This window comes from Harmonia axyridis, chromosome 1, assembly GCF_914767665.1.
Source record: "Harmonia axyridis chromosome 1, icHarAxyr1.1, whole genome shotgun sequence".
NCBI lineage: Eukaryota > Metazoa > Arthropoda > Insecta > Coleoptera > Coccinellidae > Harmonia > Harmonia axyridis.
In genome coordinates this window covers 87,789,462-87,809,907 of record NC_059501.1, presented here as the reverse complement: position 1 = coordinate 87,809,907, position 20,446 = coordinate 87,789,462, and the positions used below count along the sequence as shown (strand labels likewise).

At 33.7% G+C, this 20,446-nt stretch overlaps 3 protein-coding genes across 6 annotated transcripts; 2 read left to right on the top strand and 1 right to left on the bottom strand.

Moving 5' to 3' along the window:
- The first annotated feature begins 51 nt into the window (after positions 1–51).
- Positions 52–2,322, top strand: LOC123677361 (zinc finger protein ZPR1). The gene is made up of 7 exons (XM_045613836.1): positions 52–212; positions 321–573; positions 658–815; positions 868–1,147; positions 1,261–1,421; positions 1,821–2,090; positions 2,151–2,322. Exons 1-7 carry the CDS (start codon positions 117–119, stop codon positions 2,265–2,267), a joined length of 1,335 nt encoding a protein of 444 aa, XP_045469792.1. The 5' UTR covers positions 52–116; the 3' UTR covers positions 2,268–2,322.
- On the bottom strand, positions 2,258–5,930 carry LOC123677368 (dynein axonemal light chain 1). Its single transcript, XM_045613848.1, has 5 exons — positions 5,670–5,930; positions 2,995–3,231; positions 2,831–2,942; positions 2,594–2,774; positions 2,258–2,463 (listed from the first exon to the last, which is right to left on the bottom strand). Exons 2-5 carry the CDS (start codon positions 3,147–3,149, stop codon positions 2,345–2,347), a joined length of 567 nt encoding a protein of 188 aa, XP_045469804.1. The 5' UTR covers positions 3,150–3,231; positions 5,670–5,930; the 3' UTR covers positions 2,258–2,344.
- Positions 4,077–19,681, top strand: LOC123677203 (serine/threonine-protein phosphatase 2A 56 kDa regulatory subunit gamma isoform-like). 4 transcript variants are annotated; one of them, XM_045613782.1, is made up of 9 exons: positions 4,077–4,411; positions 4,546–4,602; positions 10,176–10,347; positions 14,253–14,452; positions 15,303–15,478; positions 15,556–15,817; positions 16,379–16,899; positions 18,037–18,220; positions 18,871–19,681. In XM_045613782.1, exons 1-9 carry the CDS (start codon positions 4,409–4,411, stop codon positions 19,015–19,017), a joined length of 1,722 nt encoding a protein of 573 aa, XP_045469738.1. In that variant the 5' UTR covers positions 4,077–4,408; the 3' UTR covers positions 19,018–19,681. The 4 variants fall into 4 exon arrangements, with proteins under 4 accessions (XP_045469738.1, XP_045469739.1, XP_045469737.1 ...); XM_045613783.1 differs by lacking the exons at positions 4,077–4,411; positions 4,546–4,602 and adding an exon at positions 6,845–7,253; XM_045613781.1 differs by lacking the exons at positions 4,077–4,411; positions 4,546–4,602; positions 10,176–10,347 and adding exons at positions 11,381–11,825; positions 13,248–13,455 and having other exon boundaries at positions 18,854–19,092.
- The last annotated feature ends 765 nt before the right edge of the window (positions 19,682–20,446 follow it).

Below are 20,446 nucleotides of genomic sequence, written 5' to 3'. Positions count from 1 at the left end.
CTGAATCTATGGTTTCAGTGTAGGTTACATTACGTCTTCTGATCTATGGTTCTAAACCAACCCAGGCAACTTAGGCTTTTATTTCACAAATTCTAACCTGTTGCTCAGAATTTTATATGATGGATAATAATAAACCAATTTTTCCAGAATTGAATGCGGATGATTCGGGAGCTACAGAAATCGAATCCCTTTGTATGAATTGTCACTCGAATGTAAGCAAGCAATAAGTTGTTCATAAACATCTAAGAATCACAATAATAAAAAAATATCAATAAAATATAAGAGAACATACTTGAATGTGAAATTTCAAATATTTTTAGGGAATCACAAGATTATTGCTGACTAAGATACCATTTTACAAAGATGTAATAGTGATGTCATTTTCTTGTGATGAGTGCGGATTTCACAACAATGAACTCCAATCTGGAGCACCTGTATCGGAAAAAGGAATACGTGTGCATCTCAAGGTTGTAGAGCCAAGAGATCTAAATCGCCAAGTGGTCAAAAGCGATTATACTGCTGTTAAAATACCTGAACTTGACTTGGAAATTTCTTCTCAGAGTCAAAAAGGAGGTAATTTTCTGCACCTTAGTATCTAAATCAAAAAGGATACAAATATATAATAAATTAACATCTAAATACCATTAATTATTCTAGAAATAACAACTGTTGAAGGAATTATTGACAGAGTAATCAAAGGCTTAAATCAAGATCAAATTGTTAGACGAATCTCTCATCCTGAAGAAGCTGAGAAAATTGACAATTTCATTGAAAGATTAAAAGCTCTTAAAGATTTAAAGGACCCTTTCAATTTAGTAAGGTTAAATTACTAATATAACATAAATATATTAATAGTAAATATTGTAGATTGTAGAGGATATCAGTGGTAACAGTTTCATTGAAAATCCCTTTGCTCCACAAGTAGATAAAAACTGTAAAATAGAGTATTTTTCAAGGGATAAAGAACAAAATCATCAGGTAGGCATATTTACCCAAGATGAGATTGTGGAGAATGAAGATTCTGCTATACTGAAACCCATCCAAGAAGGAGAGTTTCCACTAGAAAATTTTGAAGGGGAAATCTTACAATTTCATACAAATTGCCCTGGATGTAATGCACCTTGTGAAACCAACATGAAGATGACCAGTATCCTTTTGAACATTTGTTCTTCATACATATTGTTTGATAAAAGTTCACATTAAATAATTTAAAATTATTGAAGAAATTGTGATTATTGAATTTCCTTAATGGATATATAGATATACCTCATTTTAAGGAAGTGATAATTATGGCCACTGTGTGTGATGTTTGTGGTCTTCGTACCAATGAGGTGAAATCTGGTGGAGGAATAGAACCTAAAGGACTTCATATAGAAATTGATGTCAATGGCAAAGAAGATTTTTCAAGAGATGTGCTCAAGGTTTGTTTTTTTTTTGTTATAATGTGATAAATGTTGAGAAAGAAAATTGGTATTCCAATGATTCGAATGACATATCATTTAAATCCCATGCCTGCCCTACCAATTTTCTTTACTTACTTTTATTCGTAAGAATAATTGTATTCTTCAAGAAATTTAGGTGAAATATACAAATGCTGACCTTAATTTCATCTAATAATTAAAAATTCGAAGGAAAAAAAGTTATAATTCAAGGAAAATTTTTTCAAATTATCAAATGTATGTTAGTAGACTGAGAATATTCAAATACTACATATTTGTAACATTTAAAGAAGTGACCCCTTCCAATTCAACTCTCATTATTATTCAAATTTCGAAAAAAATCTCCCTTCAAACATAATAAATTGAACATAACCTCTACAGTCAGAAACCTGCGATCTTAGCATTCCCCAATTGGATCTTGAAGTTGGCCCCAACGCTTTAGGAGGACGTTTCACAACCGTGGAAGGCTTAATTACTGCTGTCAGGGATCAGTTGTCTGATCGCAAAAATTCCCACATCTTTGGCGATTCCATCAACAAAGATTCAAAGGAAAATTTTGAAAAATTTTTGAAGAAATTTGACGAGATATTAGAGGGCAAACTTCCTATCACGATAGTCATGGACGATCCAGCCGGCAACAGTTATGTTCAGGTAAAACACTTATCTTTCAAAATAGAACAAAGATAAAATACTTTTTCTTTTTTTTTTCAGAGCCTATCAGAAGCAGATCAACCTGATGAATATTTGAGAATCACTCATTACGAAAGAAGTTTTGAACAAAATGAAGAGTTGGGCTTGAATCAAATGAAAACAGAAAATTATGAATAGTTGAAGTTTTATATGAAATTATTATAAATAAACAATAGTTGATTTCATTTTTAAATGGTTTAAGGTTTTATTCATATTTAATCAGCCTCCTCTCTCAAAATTGGTTCTCCGTCTAACTTTTTGAGGTGTGGTAATCTTTTAGATACTTCTTTAATCCAAGCCTCTCCCTCTCCAAATGATTCGTGAAGTGGGTTGCCTGTAAAAATATTTTATTGAAGTTGTAATATTTAAATCAAACAATTCTTCATTCTTATTTTAACAGAATATTTTTTATCTTATCATCTCAAGATGTGGAAAAAAACACCTTAAAAGTTGTGATAACTCACCAACAAATAACAGATCATCCAACATGGGCAACTCTTGAAGCTTCATGAATTCACCCCAATCTTTTACCAAGTTATTGCTCATGTAGAGAACTTTTAATTTTTTTAGTGCACCAAGACCTTTTATTTTATCTATAAAGTTATATGAAATCCAAAGTTCCTCTAGAGTATCTCCTACTCCTTCCTACAATATCTGATTAATACGAAAAGAGAATAGAAAGGAAAAATATTGAAGTTTACCAAACCAGAGAAGTTTTTTATGTAATTTCTTCCTAGAGAAAGAATTTTGAGATTTTTTAAAGAACTGAGTCCAGCAATTTTCTCAATCATGTTTGTCGATAGACTCAGTTTCCTGAAATATGGCTGGAACGTAATTTCATAGTTAAAATAGTATCGAATCGTACCGGCAATTCACTAAAGCAGATAAGGAATTGTCCATTTTTTCGATAGGAGGCCATTGCAACTGGAAACCTATTTCTTCAGCATCCGCTATATTTTCATCAGGATGCTTCTCTTCCCATCTTTTGATTGCATCTCTAATAGTTGTAGCCTTGGCCATATCGAAGTTATTTTACTTTTTGAAAAATGATGTGATGACAACTTTGGAACTTTCAACCCAATCGATTATACATTTTTCGTTACTAAAGAGATATCCGTTTATTACTTGGCGATACTGGGGATTACCTGATTTAAGTGGAATACATGATTTTTTGCACTATCTATAAAGTTTAGCTAGTCTTTTTCTAGAGTTTTTGAATTTCCATTCAAATTTTTATGATAACGGAGAACATTTGACGTTTCCAGAAATCTACAGTTGCTTTTGCTGTTATCATTCATCGTTGACAGATGGCATCACTTGTATTAATCTACTGCACCATTATTAACATTAATTGGTTTCTTGCTCAAGTTTGTTGTAACTTAATTGTCATCAATTTCTTTATAGATCAGATAAAATTACAACGATATGGTATATAAACAACATCTAATACCGAGAATCAATGAACATCATGAAACAGAATTCTGGAAACTTTAGTATCTACTTCAGATAAAATTGTAACAATGCCGCATAGTCAGGAAACTGAACAACAATTAAAACATGTTTTCACAGATTTATTGGTCTTACAATTTGTTATTAGTCTATTGTTAAAAATAATACTTTTCGTCCCTATGTTCTATATTAACTCAGATTTTTAATTTATCTTCATAGTCTGTAATAACTAATTTTCAATTAACGTTGGTCACGTAAAACGTGACATATCAGGTACTTTGCCGCTATAAAATTAATAATGGTGATTTGGTATACTAAATAGCAATAATCGAATCATTTGATGCCTGCCTATTGAATTTTTCACAACATTTTCTTTCATATCAGTAATTGATAAATTCGTACTGGAAGAGAATTCTTTTAAGTTAAAGCGCTATGATAATCGTGGCAACATTGTAAGAGTTTCAAGAGCCTAACAGCTTATTCCAAATATCGTTAGATGTCCCTACAGTGAAACGTGTGCTTCAACTATGCATTTCCGTGTCTAAACTTTTAACACAATCATTAGTAGATATTAATGAAATTTATGTTGAAAATAGTTATTCTCTTTCCACGTATAAATCATATAAGAGCATCCAGTGACTTGATTAGGTGAAATATACAGTATTATTTAGCAAGTTTCCGAATCGAATACCTTAAAATGGTACTAAAATCAAGTTGACGCCGTGGCTTATATACTTATGTTTTCATCCTGTTATCATTAATTTTATACTGAGGAACTCTAAAAGAGCTGTATTTGGATACCTACTGATTGGAGATATTTCCGATAGAAAATGGTAAGTGTGCTTTGATAGTTTTTACAAATTGGAATGACTAGTTAGTTTGTCAAATGTCAAAGAGGTTATGCTTTAATAAAATAATATTTTTTATTATTAATGAATTCTATTATAGACTTCAATAATTTTTCCAGGATCCCAACCCTAAAACTAAACCTGAAGTTCAACGCAATGGTGACAACTCAGAGGAGGTGAGTCTACTCTAATATTATCAAGTGTTTGTTTTCGCGTGAGTTTGAACTAGCTATTTTTAAACCTCTCTAGTATATTTTATATCCCTTCTTTTAGGATAGGAATTTCATTTCTGTTTAGAAACGCTACACTATTCCAAAGTGCACATGATGATTAATAATGTCCAGAGATGTTGAGAAATTGAATTTTTAGTATGAATGAATGAAGGTAGTGTTTCTATGCAGAAATGAAGACCGTCCAGGAAGAAACTCCGATCGATAGTCGATAGTAAAATTGTTGATCTGCACACAATATTTCAACAAAGTTATTCAGGTTAGAATATCCATCTTATAAAAATGTGTATATTCACTTGTTATTGTAAGGAATAATTTGAATATTCTAAGTAGGATAATAAAAAATTGGAAAACTTATGAACACAAGTGTTCTATAGTTGGCTCCTTGCATAAATCGATAACTGATGGAAACATGAAACCCAATATCTTCATTGATAGTATTTACACTTCCATTGAATTTATTCATTAAAAGGGAGTATATTGTTAGTATCTCATTTATTAAGTTTTTTATAATGAATTTCATCAATGATTTGAAGGTTTTTTAATAGTGACTTGAATTTTGTTCCTGATACTCCATTGGCAGATTCGCACAATAATAATCTAATCAGGAAAGTCTTTGGAGATCTGATAATGTTATCTTTAATTTTCCCAGTAATAGATTTTCTAGAATTGGGATTTCTACATAACATGTTATCTGTATTGTTTGTTCCATTCATTTCCAATAAAAAATTATGAGGGTCAAATTTTATTTTAAATGGATACATACATATGAATCAATTTTAGATAAAAAAAACTTTAAGAATTACGGCAAATCATTTGCTTGCTCTATGAATGAAAATAGATTTATTGTAACACCATTATTTGAAAAAATAAGCTGGCTGAAGGACTTCGGTTGATGGCCATTTGTGAATAAATCAGAGTGTTATTTTATTTTTTTAAAATAAGGACAAATAATCAACTTTAATCAGCTACTATGGTAGTGTTAATTGTTTATTCAAAATTCAAAATCCTACCTTTAAGAAGAGGTCTTGGCAGCTTTGAAAGGTTGTTCGTTCTTCATCCTTTCAAAATGTAAACATTTCTTGAGGTTGACTAAATAAAATTACATATCACTTATTTCATCGTTTCTCGAATTGTGCCGTTACATGATTAGGAAGGCGCACTAGAGATTGAAAGTAGATAGACTAAGATGAAATGCTTAAGAGAACGAAGAACAAAAGAACCGCTGACGTATGTCATTGTACGTTTTGAAAACTCTAACCATTCAAATCAAGGATTTCATTTAGTCATTTATGATAGATTCATAGAAATTTGCATCGTGACATTAATCACAAGCTCAGAGTATTTATTATTACTCTATGATCACAAGAAACGTTCTTTGTAACCCTCATTGTATTATTTGCAATTTGAACTAAGTTTATGAAGTAAAATAAAATATATGGTTAAAAGATGCTAAAAGTTTCCATTACATAAGTTTCTTTTGAATGGATGGTCGTCGCGACGTTAAATCCACCAATGCCGCCTCGGGGCGTAAAATTAATTATAATAAGAAGCCGTTGTCTAATTGACTTAGTAAACAGCCGGTTTGATGGAAACGTGAAACTGCACACGTTTCATTCAACGTTGCCGGTTTGTTTCATCATTATAGTCTCTTTTACTATTCGATCGATGATTTTGAATTACATCTCAACAAGAAACACTTTGTATTTCGAAAAAGGACCGTGTTTATAGGACTTGGTTTTCTTAAAATTATCCAAGAAATCTCTCATTTCCTTTTGTAAATCCAATTTAGGGATATTCTGTGGCTTGAATCAAAAAGAAAAAGTATTTGTATGAAGCGACAACATGATAATTCCCAGTACATCTAAGACGCAGGTGTTTGAATTGCAGACTGTGACGTCGTCAGAGAGAAAGTGTCAAAATTATTATGAAAATGTGAGAAAATAGAATTTCGATCGATTTTTACCGAAATGATAATATGCTTCCAAAAAATTGATCGACATCAATGACAGGCAAAGAGACATAAGGAAATCGGTAAAGATCCGACAACGTGAGCGTCTAGATCAAGTGGGGGTTTGGAGAGCGCGATATCGCACGCGTTCGGGACAGTCGGTCGTCCGTAATTTTTTTTTTCCGGCTCTTCCTCCTCGTAGGTCAGTGCACGCCACTGAGTCCGTACTGTGTTATCGCGATTTCGGAATTTTGTTTATGTTGTGGCGTAGTCGCGACGCGCACACTTTGCTGTTATTATTTTCGTTCCGATTGTCACACTCGGTCGCAAGGTTGCATGCATATGCGTGCGTTTCGCCTTCTTCAACATCATCTTGAGCGAAGGTAAAAAAAAAAACGAAAGACACACAGAACAGACCGATAATTGAGTGTGTTCTATTCGGACGTTCGTGAGGTTTATTTTCGTTTTGTGTGTGTGTGTGCATCGCGGTTACGTGTGCGGATTCGTGTCTCCTCAGTGTGTGAATCACCGATGGTTTATTTCTGTTCTTGAATTTCCCTAAAAGGAGTTCACGGATGAGAGTTTGAGGGAGGTTATGGCTCTCGGAGGCATCTTCAGGAGGAGGAAGAGGAGCACGGGTGATGGGGTAGGTCCTCGATTCTTCTTCTAGCCTTGCGGTAGGTCGGCGGTCTGAACTAGATAACGACGGTTTTTTCTGCCTCTTTTTATTACTTCTAATCGCTTAGATTATTATGGTTATGTCGAGTTTGTTGGCTTCATTATAACTCTGATGAAGAAAGTAAAAGCGATCGTTTTGAATCACGATGAGATTTCGGAAAGAAAACTTATAGGAATGTTTCTATGATGAAAAATCACTAACCCGTTAAACATTTCCCAAAAATTGACATTAACAAAGGAGACAGAGTTATTAGTTTCGAATTGTAATCAGAAATTCATCAACAGAAGGACTTCTCGATAATTCATACGTGTTTGTGCTATAAGTCAGTGCAGTACCGGCAATGCTCACTTCAAAAGTCCGTTTAAAGGAGTTATAATTTTATTCATCTGTGTCCATGCGGAATTTCAACTTCACCTGTCATTTAGTTTGTTTACAATGCTTTGGTTTGTCAGTTCATCTCTATTGGATTCTTCTATTTTTAAAATGGATTAAAAAAAAGATACAGGGTGTTTCTGTAATCCTACTTTTTTGTGATGATTATACCAGTTTATCGATTTGTTATTTCTTCGCTACAGATGGGTAAATAAGAACCAAAACTTATTATTAAGTAATTTATTCATCACTGCTTTAAAACTGGAAATTTATATTCATTTGGATATTGCTGAGGATTAAGAGAATTATTTGAAAAATTTTTCTCGAAACCGGTTGCAGATGCAAACTCAAAAATGTAGTACTGGACCAAAGTTTCTTTTCACATTTCTCTAAACTATCAGTGGTCCACCAAAAAGAGTTCTGGAGGAATGAAGCGGGCACTGTTCTAGAAAAAAAATATATCCCTGTATATTTGCATTCAAAATTAGCATTTCATATGATCAAAATTTCAAATTGGAATATTCATGCCAAAAAAAATCAACTTTTTTTTCTAGTCGTCTTTTTATCTGAATAGATAAATGATACAACTCAATCTGAGTACCTTCATATCTTCATAACCGAAGAAATACAAAGCAACATAGCATAACCTAAGAAGTGATTTTCAACTCAAATTTAATCTCATTAGTTTAAATATTTTGTTCAAGTTTCAGGAAATTCTTTTCTACTTTTATGGTCTAAGCGAAAGTTGGTGAAAAAACAATTTTTTTTGACGAAATGAGAACGTCATATCCGTGGAAGACAGTTCCAAGTTATACATGCATTTGTGAAAATAACAATTTCTAAAAAACCGCAAACCATCTGAGTTATTTCAAGAATGTCGTGTAACATAATCAGTTTGAAAGTAGAAGATTACCAGCAGAGTCTGGTGAAAACGTTCCGAGTCGTTCGCAGGAATGCAAACGAAATACGTTCAAGGTTTCCACAATTCCAAATATAAAACGGTAATGCAGATAAAATTCGATTCAATTTCGTCCCTACAATGCGATCATAGACGTTTGAAGCGTAGGATCGTAAACTCAAAATGATGACATCTTTCCAATAAAGATATTTTAAAATACGATTAAATTATTATTAATCAGATGAGAAATTTTTAGCTCCCCAGACCGTCAATTTCATTTGATCTGGGAATTTTCGTGACTAAAATCACGTCCGTACCATAATTAGGACAATCATGTTTGTATTATATTCGTTTCATCAAGGTGAGCTTTGACAGGATGACAATAACATAGAAGTTTGAGTTTCATCGAGGCAACCTTTGTTGGAAAGCATTTTGCGGTATTAAAACTACTATATTTATGAAATTTCAAAAGTACAAGTAAAGGTACTGTCACGTAAGTTGAAATAAAACTAGGATGATTTCTTGTTTTATCTTCGGATAAAGGAAACATTAAAAAATTACTTATCACTAAATTTAAAAATCATTCATTCGCTTTGTTCATTATCATTGCATTATATTAAAATGAAGTGTAAAAACTTTGAAACAAATAATACTTATCGTAATTATTTATTGCGTAGTTCCTAAATATTGCAAAAAAGAAAGAATAAGCTAACTCAAGAATTATACTTGGGTCATTTTCTTTATTAATTTCTTTAAAATCCTGAATATTTCAACTCATGGGTTATGGAAATTCTTAAAAAAAATCAGCTGTTGTAAAATTGAATGTTGACTAGGAAAGTTAAGGAAGGTACTTGCAGTTTTTCGATTTGTTTACGTGTTTAAGCTTTATTATGCGAAACTCAAATTGACAAAGCCGATAATAAATACGAATGAATGAAGTAAAAGTCTCCGGTTCATCTCATGTAACGATTATATCGACGTAATTAAAATCGGAAGAAATTCGAGACCCCTCCACTGGTAGCTCATTAGTAGGTTTATTATTATCATCTATAGCGGTCAATCAATAAACTACGCAATATTCCTACTGGGAAATTTGATGCGGATACCTGAAACGATAAATCATCATAGATATATTCAGATCGACGCTAATATTTCATTTTTTCTTTGGTCTTTCTTCAGCCGCTTTTGAATTCTCGGTTGTATTCATACACTCGTGTTTTTAGCAGAGTCAATTATGTGTAAACCTTTCGTAATATTTCTGTAGTTTCAATTCCATTTGCAATTCAAAATTAAGATAGATTCTTCGGTCGATATTTTTATTCGCTTTTAAATTGGCAATTGTTGCGATGATCTGATAAAATGTCATACGGAAGGTGTTTTTTTTTTTCAAATTATACGTTTCATTTTGTTGGATTGAAAATATTAAAGCGACTCGCTTACATTTCGTTCCCTGTCTTCACTTAAAATACAGATATAAAATTGAAAAATAGCTAAATATACAAATTGTATGGTGGGAAATATTCGAATCAAGGTTCCCACCGGTTCATTACGCATTTCGCATAATCAAATTTCGAATTCAACCTGATTATCAGCATAATTTAACATTCTATTTTTTTCAGCCGAAAACGAATTCGATGGTCACCGGACCCCCACCTCCCACGCCACTGAACAAGACCAAAATAACTGCGGGCGCCGTCCAAGGGCCGCTCATCAAGAAGGACAAAAGACACTCCAGCTCCAGGTTCAACATTAGCAAAAATTGCGAATTGGAGGTTCTTCCCAACCTGAAAGGTGAGTCCGTAAGATGGCGCTTTTAATGGTTATCTTCGCATTTTCTACCTTCTAACCTTGTGATGTTTACAATTTCAACTATTTCATCGATTGTTTACTAATAATGGCGAAAAGATAAGAGGGAAATATTGAATTTCTTAGAATCGTTCAACATTGAAACTGAAATCACAAGATCTGGAGAGGTTTGTTGAAACTGCGTTATCAAAACGCCAGTTTTGGTTTGATTTTCTCGTGCATCTTAACTTTATAAAATCAGAATGATATTTTACATTTAATAAACATCAACAATAATAATTCATGACATGTCATCGTTTCATTATCCATAAATATCGCCGAATAATTCCTGAAACTCTCGAGAATATACATGGTTTTCCTAAATTGGAGGTACAAAGGAAAATGAGAGATTCCTTGAATAATTTCAAGATTCTTCTTCAACTTCAGCCTTCACTCATCCAGTGTCGGACTTAGGCCTGTTCCAGTTTCTTCCATGCTTCTATGTCATTTGTCCTTCTCCTCCGTAGCTTTCCTGCTATAGCGATTGTGCCGTCTATCCATCTCTTCTTGGGTCTTCCTACGCTCCTTTTGGTTTCTCGAGGTCTCTAATTTTAAGATTGAAAATTATAAATATGGACCCGAAAAAAACTTTGTTTTCGAGATACAGGGTGTTCCTTGTAGTTCTACTTTTTCTTGATATGTAATAATTTGGATTTTCCTAAGCATCACCAAAGAATTGTTTGAAATTTTTTTCTTGAAATCGGTAGCAGATACGACAAAGCTACAACAAACCAAAAAGTAGAGTACTGGACCAAAGTTTCTATTTACATCTTTCTAAACTACCAGTGGTCCACCGACCACCAATATCTTGTTAAGGTAAGGTGATGTTAGAAAAAAAAAACGGGTCACTGATGAAAATCAGTGGCGTCCGTCCACGATCACCCCTCCCTTGTCATAATTTATCGATGGTTTATTCTTGGGGGGGAAGAAGAGCAAATATCCTAACAGAAAGAGGGGTAAAGAAAAAGGCGCAATTTCCCACGTCATCGGGCGTCGCGGGGGGGAAGCAGTGCGCCCGCGCCCCGGAAGTGACCGCGCGATCCATACACAGTCGCCCGTGAACGCAGCCAGTAGCGTCGTCGTGTTACGCCGCCGCCTCGCAAACAACGGAACCCCCGGTGCCTCCGCGATTCGTCTGAACGAAGGAGGCCGGAGTGCTACGTGGATGTCGTCGGGACGTCGGACGTCCGGGGGCGTCGTCGTCGGCCCCGCTGGAAGTAGTGAACATGGTCCATTCAACCTTCGCCGCCACCGGTCAGAAGGACCCCTCCTGCTGCTCCCCGTTGGGCATCCCTAAATCGCCCTCTTTTCACAGCGGCCTGGACCTGGTGGCCTCCGCCAGCGTGGACTCGCTCAAGACGCTGCAGCACCTCAACGCGTCCTCTCAGCAACAGCTGAACTATTGGGGTTCCGAGACCCGAGAGGTTAGGAACGACCGACCGGAAAAACTATTTCTCTCATTTTTCTATACTCTCGATTCTTGTGACGTTTCAATTTCGCCCTCGTAATAAACTCGTGCAAATTTTGATCCGGCAGGTTGGTAACGTCTGTTGAATGGCCGACGTGCATTCGAATGACATTCGCCTTGTTATTTCTTTTCGATATTTTTAAAGGAAAACCGTCCTAACCTAACTTAACTGACCTGTCCTAACCCAGATTCGCTTTTCTCGATCGATTTTCGGATCGTGTCGAACATGTCTTCGAAATTTTCTTAATATTTTGCTTTGACCTTGACTACACAGTGCTTTCAAAACATATTCGATTCGGTCTTTCTCGACATCATTCCATTAGAACTACTGATAGTATATAGGGTGATAGTTTCATCAAAATAAAAAAAAGCTCGCATAAACATTTATCCGAAAATGCTTCCTATTCTATTCGAATTACAGCCATCCAAAGTCTTCATTTTAATCATACATTTTGTGCAATAACGTTTGTACGCTTCCATAGATTTTAATGGAAACTTGGTCATAGACGCAACTTATCACGGCAAATCTTATGCTGATTATATTTTCCTCACAAAAAAATTTTGAAGGGTAATGCATAAAACTAATGTTTATTATTTTTTCTAATATCGAAGAAAATTTTCGAAAGATTTTACGTGAAAAATGTTCCTTGTGTTTTTTCGATTGGATGAGCCGTTCTAGAGATACAACACAATTCAAGTATTGTGACGAACAATTTAATTTCCTGAAATCGAGATTGCTAATGAGAAACTGGTATCAATCGAACCGAGTTTTCATACGAAACTGCGTCTGAGAAATAGCAAACAACAAAATCTATTATTGATTCTAAGGTAAACATGATAATAAACCCTTCAAATCGGCCAATCGATTTTCGTATTTATATATGAAAAGATACAATAGATTGAATGAAATGTCTTCGTCTGATTACTTTTCTTTCGATATGGGGTATAAAACATAACAGGATCCAGAAACTTTTCTAATCTTCCGAGTATCATTAAAAGAATTCCAAATACTGGAGTCCTAATCCAATCTTTTCAAACTCAAATATTTCTCTCTGAATGTCGCCTAACAACTTGACATCATTACTAAAATTAATAATCAAAACATTACCTTGAAAACTCGTAAAATATCTGATAAAATTAACCAGGGCGCCATCTTCCTGAAGATACGATGAATAAACAGTACGGCGTTCGTTTCAATAAGAAGAAGCAGAATAAAAATACACAGCCCAATATTTCATTTTTCATCCGTAAATAAATCTAATTTCGCTTCCGAGATTTTCAAAAAACCGTCGTAACTACATAAAATAAACCACAAAAACTGATTCGGTTTTTTTTTCTGTCGGTCTTCTACCTAACCTCTCGTAACTCGCCCCCACAGGTACACGGACAATTCCTCAAGATGACATCATTGGATGGAAGCGCGAACAGTGGCGGTTTTTACGGGAAGGACAGTAACGGTTTCGCGAAAATGATTGATCCCGTCGCCGCCAAGAACGGTCTGGTCTCGTACGGAACCCTACAGCGCAACAAGAACGTCAACGCTGTGATGATACTTCAGTCGATAGGACCTCTACCCTCGTTGCAAGGTGAATATAAAGTTACAAAATTCCAAGCAGAAATTTTTAAAAAATGCCTGCGATATACAATCAAGATGGCCTCTTATAAGTCGTTAGTGAAATCAAGTTATAAAATCTTCAAATGTTACTACCAAAATCCCTTTATGAACATTTATGAGTTGTGACTAAAATTACAATCTGACCGCAAACTTCATACTTGCAACTATAGACGGTAGTCGGTACTGCCCAAAGTTATACTCGAGTACTCAAAGTAATCTTTAAAGGGAAATTGTAATCGTGCGCAAGATTCATAGAATATATTTAGTTCTATGTTCTATGCATTTTGGACTTGCGCGTATGCACGTCTGTAAATTGGTTTATTTTTACGTATGAAAATTAAACAGTTTATGTATTTTATATAAATACTAATAAGAAACTTGAAGTAATTTCCAAGAAACAAAAAAATAAAATGGTAATCGAAATGTCAACATACCTACAGAAGTAAAGTAACTATATTTTTAGATAGACTGCATTTAATCCATTTAAAAACTATGAAAATGGATAACACCTATTTACCGAAAATTCTGTATTCATTTCATGTTTGTCACATGAACACTTTGAATTGCAAAAAAGGATAGAAAATTTCACATAGAAGTAATAATCATTTAAAGATTTACATAAGCATAAACACATATTATTTATTTCAAATAGATTTCTATCATGATCTTCTATCTATAATATTGTATTCAAAAATTATGTCTACAGATGGTGAGGCGATTCATTTCACTTTTTCCACCATTTTTATAATGACAAACTATCTTTTGCAGAAGCTGCACCTTCTGACAGAGAGGAATTATTTGTCCAAAAATTGAGGCAATGTTGTGTCCTCTTCGATTTTGTCACTGATCCCCTGTCTGACCTCAAATGGAAAGAAGTGAAACGTACAGCTCTCCAGGAGATGGTGGAGTATGTTACCCAACAGAAGGGAGTCATTACAGAGGCCATATATCCTGAAGCTGTTCATATGGTGATTATTTTAACTGTTTATTGCATATTTACAATCTGCTTATACAGTACCATGATCACTTTTGGGAGTTTCCACTGCATATTCCTAAAATTCTGTTATATAGGGCAGTGAGAAGGACGATGGCTTTCCGTGGCAGGTTTTTTAGTACAAAAATTCATATAATATTGGATTTCAAAAGTAAAACTGATTTCTATTTAAAAGAAAATACTTCGAAAAGCTAATCATCTGTGAAGACCATTAAAATTGACTAGCATTTCTTCGCTCTAATGTGACATGATAATACTTTATTTAACATTTTTCTCTATTCCATGATTTTTAAATTGGACAGAGAAAATTCCAAGTTTAAAGGTAAATTGACCATCATCAGGTAACAATATATGTAGATCAATATCCTGTATGAATTTGATTATCTATCAATATTATATGGATAGTGTGAACATCGAAAGGATAGGAGTGTATTAGCCCATTGTGGAATTATTAAATGCTTATAACTTTTTACCTGAGCTGAAACTGAAAAAATGATAAATAACTTGTATATTCACTACTGTATAGTATATCCAAAGTCACTTGGAGGAAGTCAGAATATTTCGTTTATGCAAGGGTTGTCCAAGATTCCAGAAATTGCTTTGGGGCCACCGAATTTATTGCCTAAGAATACTTTCAAATAAACCCTGGTATTTAGCGGATCGCGGTATCCACTTCAAATGGACATCTGGCCAAGCATTTTTATGGACTAGTACAAGATACTTTGGATATACTATACATGTGCTTACTATTGACGTGAACTTAAACATGTGCCGAATAAAATAAATTTATGTATACATAAGGTAAACCAAAAGTGATTTTTCAGTTTGCTGTGAATCTCTTCCGAACTCTACCGCCTTCATCAAATCCAAATGGGGCCGAGTTTGACCCTGAAGAAGATGAACCCACTCTGGAGGCTGCTTGGCCCCATCTTCAGTTGGTATATGAATTATTCCTAAGGGTGCTAGAAGCACAAGACTTCCAGCCTAACGTAGCAAAAAGGTAAAAACAACTTTTCTTATTATCTATGATAATTCAATGTTGGTTAAAGCGTTGCTGACATCTTTTTTCTTTCACAGATATATTGACCAGAAGTTTGTTCTTCAGTTACTTGAACTATTTGATTCAGAAGATCCAAGAGAAAGAGACTTGTTGAAAACTACTTTGCATAGGATCTACGGTAAATTTTTAGGACTGAGAGCTTTCATACGGAAGCAAATCAACAATATTTTCTATCGATTCATCTATGAAACCGAACATCACAATGGTATAGCAGAATTGCTCGAAATTTTGGGTTCAATTATCAACGGTTTTGCTCTACCGTTAAAGGATGAACATAAGGTGAGCATTCTTTATATTTTTGTTTTGTTTTGTAGTTGCTCTGTTTTTTCAGTAGAAAAAATCTGTCATCTAACATTGACAATCAGTTCTTTTGACATGGGAATATTATTTTCCCTAATTCCGTTTCAAATCTGTTCATTCTGCGCCACACCTTCACCTTGTAGAACAAAATCGGGTGGCAATACCTCAGTTTCACACAGATTTCTTAGATATATTTCACTATTATATGTTGGTACTTCAGTGAGCATCAAGTTTGGGACACCCTATACATCTGTACAGGGCTCATTCTAACACTCGTTCATTTAATTGATCTGATTGAATTTTTAACTTGTGGAAGAATATTAATGCCTTCTGTACTTATGTATTATAAATAACTATTCTAATTTTAATATGAGTATTGTAGTAATTTTGAAGAAACGTCCAAGAACATAATAATCATTCTTCATCTTTAACATTTTTACTTTGTTTGTATATTACTCTCCTGAATAAATTGATTTGATTGATTTGATTTTATAGAAATATCAAAACAACATATCAGGTAGTAACACAATTATCCTGCAGGTTTTCCTACTACGAGTACTTATGCCCTTACACAAGGTGAAATCGTTATCAGTCTACCATCCCCAACTGGCCTATTGCGTGGTCCAGTTTCTGGAGAAGGATCCTTCTTTGACTCAACCGGTTATCCGTAGCTTACTCAAGTACTGGCCTAAGACCCACAGTCCCAAGGAAGTCATGTTCTTGAATGAACTCGAGGAAATATTGGATGTGATAGAGCCAGCCGAGTTTCAGAAGGTCATGGTTCCGTTGTTCAGGCAGCTAGCAAAGTGCGTCAGTTCCCCGCATTTCCAGGTGGCAGAGCGCGCCCTCTACTATTGGAATAACGAGTACGTCATGTCTCTGGTCTCAGAGAATGCGGCCGAGATTCTTCCCCTCATGTTCCACAGTCTCTACAAGAACTCCAAGACCCATTGGAACAAAACCATTCATGGACTGATTTATAACGCCTTGAAGCTCTTCATGGAGATGAACCAGAAATTGTTTGATGAGTGCACTCAGCAGTACAGGCAGGAAAGACAGAAGTGAGTCCTACCCCATTATTCTGTTGACATGGAAGCAACAAAGATTTTCACCCTTAATCTTAACCTGAGATCATTCCCATTGATATTTTCTACTTTTTCAGATCAATTATCAGAAATGCCTATTAAATACTCTAATGATTAATTTAATTTCTCTAATTCAGTGGCAAATCTGATACTTCTGCTCATACCTTGTAGAAAGAAATTGTGCGGGAATATCTAGTTTCGCATAGATTTCATGGTTATATTTCATTATTACATGTTGGTACTCGTAACTTTGCTGTCAGGGATTTATCTATTATCTGTCAAATTTGTAATGCTGAAAACAGTTCTGTCAACCATATTTTTCACTGCGAGAATCGCCAAACGATATTTATGAAGGTTTTTGATTTATTTTAATGAAAATTCAATGAATTAAAGAAAATATAGAAAGCTCACTCTGATACTCATTCATTCAAAAACTTGTCACTTCGTGGCCCATTTGAATTTTGAACTTGTGGAAGAATATCAATGCCTTCTACACTATTATAAATGAATTCTTACAAAAAGCCAGAAAATGGAAATGCCACTTTTCAACACTCTACATATATCTTGAAAATTAGTCATATGATTGAGTTAGAGCCATTGACTTTCTTGTTCAGGAGGTCATATTCTACAAAATACGAAAAATTCAGAGAAATCAACCGGTGCAAATGTTTCCATTGCTGCTGCCTGGTCCTTACTTATAATTGCTGTGAAAAATGGTTTACTTTTCAATTTTGCTCAATGTATAAGTCACAAAATCCAAAGACCAGCATACGTGAAGCAGTCTTGTACATTTCATCATTCTCCAATTTGTGTTCTTTGTTTTCCTTATTTTTATTATAGTTTATTTTATAAAAAACAGATTATTGCTTATCATTATCTTTTCATTATATTTAAGATTTTTTTATCTCATTCAAAACTACACTTATGTGGTTGTACATAAAATTTAACCATTGATTTCTCTCATCAAATGAACCAATTTGTTTATTTGATGGTATTGGTTTCACAATTGTAAAATCATATAGGCTGTTAAAGTTCCAAACGAATATTTGTTTTTCTTCAGTAACTTTCACATAATCATTCTGGATCAAATGACTATATGTATTGAATTTTCAGAGAAAGAGAACGGCAACATCAAAGGCAGGAACTTTGGGGCCGTGTGGAGAACCTGGCAGCATCCAGGCCCGAATTTGAGCAACTTAGAAACGAGCTTGAAAACATGAACATCAATAATGTGATAACTAGTCCAGATCAAGACGATGAAGTGCATTTAGAAAATATGGAACAGGAGGCTATAGATGTGAGTTTCAATGCTAATATTTTCATTAATTTGAGGTTAATATTGTGGTAATACTAAAATTTCTCAGTTATTTATTTTAATGCACTAACATTTTTATTTATTTGGAATGTATGAATTTAGTTCAGTTAGAACTGGTTTTTATTATCTAGATTCATAAAAATATGAAAATATTAAAAGGGGGGAAGGATACTCAAAAAATGGTTCGTGGAAATATAGTTATATTTCACAAATAGGTTATTTTACAGTATAAAAATATTGTCCTGTTCATTGAAATTCTTAATAAATATTTTAAGAATAATATGCATCAATTTGACAAAAAGATACAGGGTCTTCCTAAATTGGAGGTACAAATGAAAATGAGAGATACTTCAGATAATTTTAAAAAGAAAAAGTCCTATAATCATAGGCAAATGCTCCGTTTTAGAGATACTGGTTGTTAAAGTTTGATTTTTTTTTTCAAGTTTTTTCACATATCTCCCCTCCACAAGATATTCAACTTGAATTTGGCATAGGCGGGCCCATGTTTATGGGACGTTTTTATCTTAAAATTATACAAGGAATCTCATTTACAGTTGTACCTCCAATTTAGGAACACCTTGTATATGCAATCTACCATTCCTAGTATTGAAATAGTGGTCTTGTTAATGCAGGTGAAGAAAGGAGGTAGAAACATGACGAGACCGCTGGTGCGTCGTAAATCGGAACTGCCCGTCGATCAGACAACGGTGAAGGCTCTGAACGATCACAAGAGGGCTGACGAATATCTCACAACACCACCGGATGTTAACAAGTGCTAGTTGCCATTCACGATTTCGGGCTATTCAAGTCGACGCCCCACAATTGAAGGAAAAGTCCATGGTTTGCTGGAACGGCACTTGGTAAAAAGATCGGAAGAGAGCTTAGTGCCAATGTTGAACATTTATATATATATTTATATTATGCATTCTTGTTTTTCCTTTTGTTGTTAAATTTATGATGGGATGGGTACTGTTCTCTTCTTCTCGCTGACGGACGCAAAGTGGAGGTGAAATTGTTTTTGGACGGTGCTCTGTTGAACCAAATCCTTTGAGATGTTAGACAATTTGATTTTGATGCTTTCGAAATTGAGTTGTTACGAAATTTTGAACCATTCGATAGATTATTGGATGAATATGTGATAAAAAATAACACTAGTTTGTTTTACAACTAGACTAAGTGTGGAAAGATGAATATGAATAAGTTAGTTTAGCGATACCATGGAAAATATAATTCCAAGTGCCACATTATTATTTTACTAAGGGATTTTTTTCCATTCTTAGAACATTTTTATTCAATTAAGAAAAAACTGTCATTAAAAATATATGAAAAAAGAAATATTGTTTCATTTTATGCATTTGGAAAGGTTTATTGTTGTAATCAAAGCAAGTTCACATTAATAGTTTTTGTGTTCTATTTCTTTAATATATGCTGATTCAGATAGAATATCTGTCTTTTATTTTTCCTTCTTTTCTCTGACTTTCAAAAAAAAAATGTTCTTCCTAATAGGTTCTATATAAAGCACATTAATGAAATTTTTCCAATATATACTGGGGAAATAATTTCAAAATAATTATTCTTGATATTTTATTTTGCAAAAAATTTTGATTGAAATATTCACTTTAAATCTATCGAATGGAAAAAATTTCCTTCATTCTTTATTTTAGTTTTTCAATGAAAATTTCCCCTTTAAAATTTCAAGTAATGTGTTACATGAGGTGAAGTTTTAATACATTTTAGGTCTAAATGTGGATTATAATTCTAAAAACAAGCTAGTGGAATCCTGAAAAAAATTTTGAGATGGAAGAAGTTATTTTGAACAAACAGTTACTCATGATTGCTTTTTTTCAAAAAAAATAGAACCAAAATATAAATCTTTTTTTTTTGAAAATAATAAAATTTTACAGTAGTCATATTAGTTTAACGTTAAAATTTAACTCGTGGGTAAATAAGTATTTTAGATTTTTATTTTTCAACTTTTACATTAAAGGAAAGAACCTTTTATTTTACAATAAGAAATATATCACAGCTCATAGTCTAGAACTAAAGTTCACAGTTTTATAGTGTAATATTATTTTTATTCAGATATTCCCAGTTTAATTATTATTATTAATGAAATATTCACTTCAATTATTTATATTTTCATGGATTGAAAAAGCCTTAATAGAGGTTAACTCTATGCAGAAATCTCGTGCAAAAGTTTATATTGAA

Excerpts from the sequence above, each read along its gene's own strand:
- LOC123677361 (XM_045613836.1), top strand. The coding sequence starts at position 117 with ATGATGGATAATAATAAACCAATTTTTCCAGAATTGAATGCGGATGAT. Across the intron at positions 1,422-1,820 it reads TTTCAAGAGATGTGCTCAAG|TCAGAAACCTGCGATCTTAG; the intron begins GTTTGTTTTTTT and ends TAACCTCTACAG. Across the intron at positions 2,091-2,150 it reads CCGGCAACAGTTATGTTCAG|AGCCTATCAGAAGCAGATCA; the intron begins GTAAAACACTTA and ends TTTTTTTTTCAG.
- LOC123677368 (XM_045613848.1), bottom strand. The coding sequence starts at position 3,149 with ATGGCCAAGGCTACAACTATTAGAGATGCAATCAAAAGATGGGAAGAG. Across the intron at positions 2,775-2,830 it reads TAAAAAACTTCTCTGGTTTG|GAAGGAGTAGGAGATACTCT; the intron begins GTAAACTTCAAT and ends CAGATATTGTAG. Across the intron at positions 2,464-2,593 it reads GGATGATCTGTTATTTGTTG|GCAACCCACTTCACGAATCA; the intron begins GTGAGTTATCAC and ends ATATTTTTACAG.
- LOC123677203 (XM_045613778.1), top strand. The coding sequence starts at position 11,628 with ATGGTCCATTCAACCTTCGCCGCCACCGGTCAGAAGGACCCCTCCTGC. Across the intron at positions 13,456-14,252 it reads ACCTCTACCCTCGTTGCAAG|AAGCTGCACCTTCTGACAGA; the intron begins GTGAATATAAAG and ends TATCTTTTGCAG. Across the intron at positions 14,453-15,302 it reads ATCCTGAAGCTGTTCATATG|TTTGCTGTGAATCTCTTCCG; the intron begins GTGATTATTTTA and ends GTGATTTTTCAG.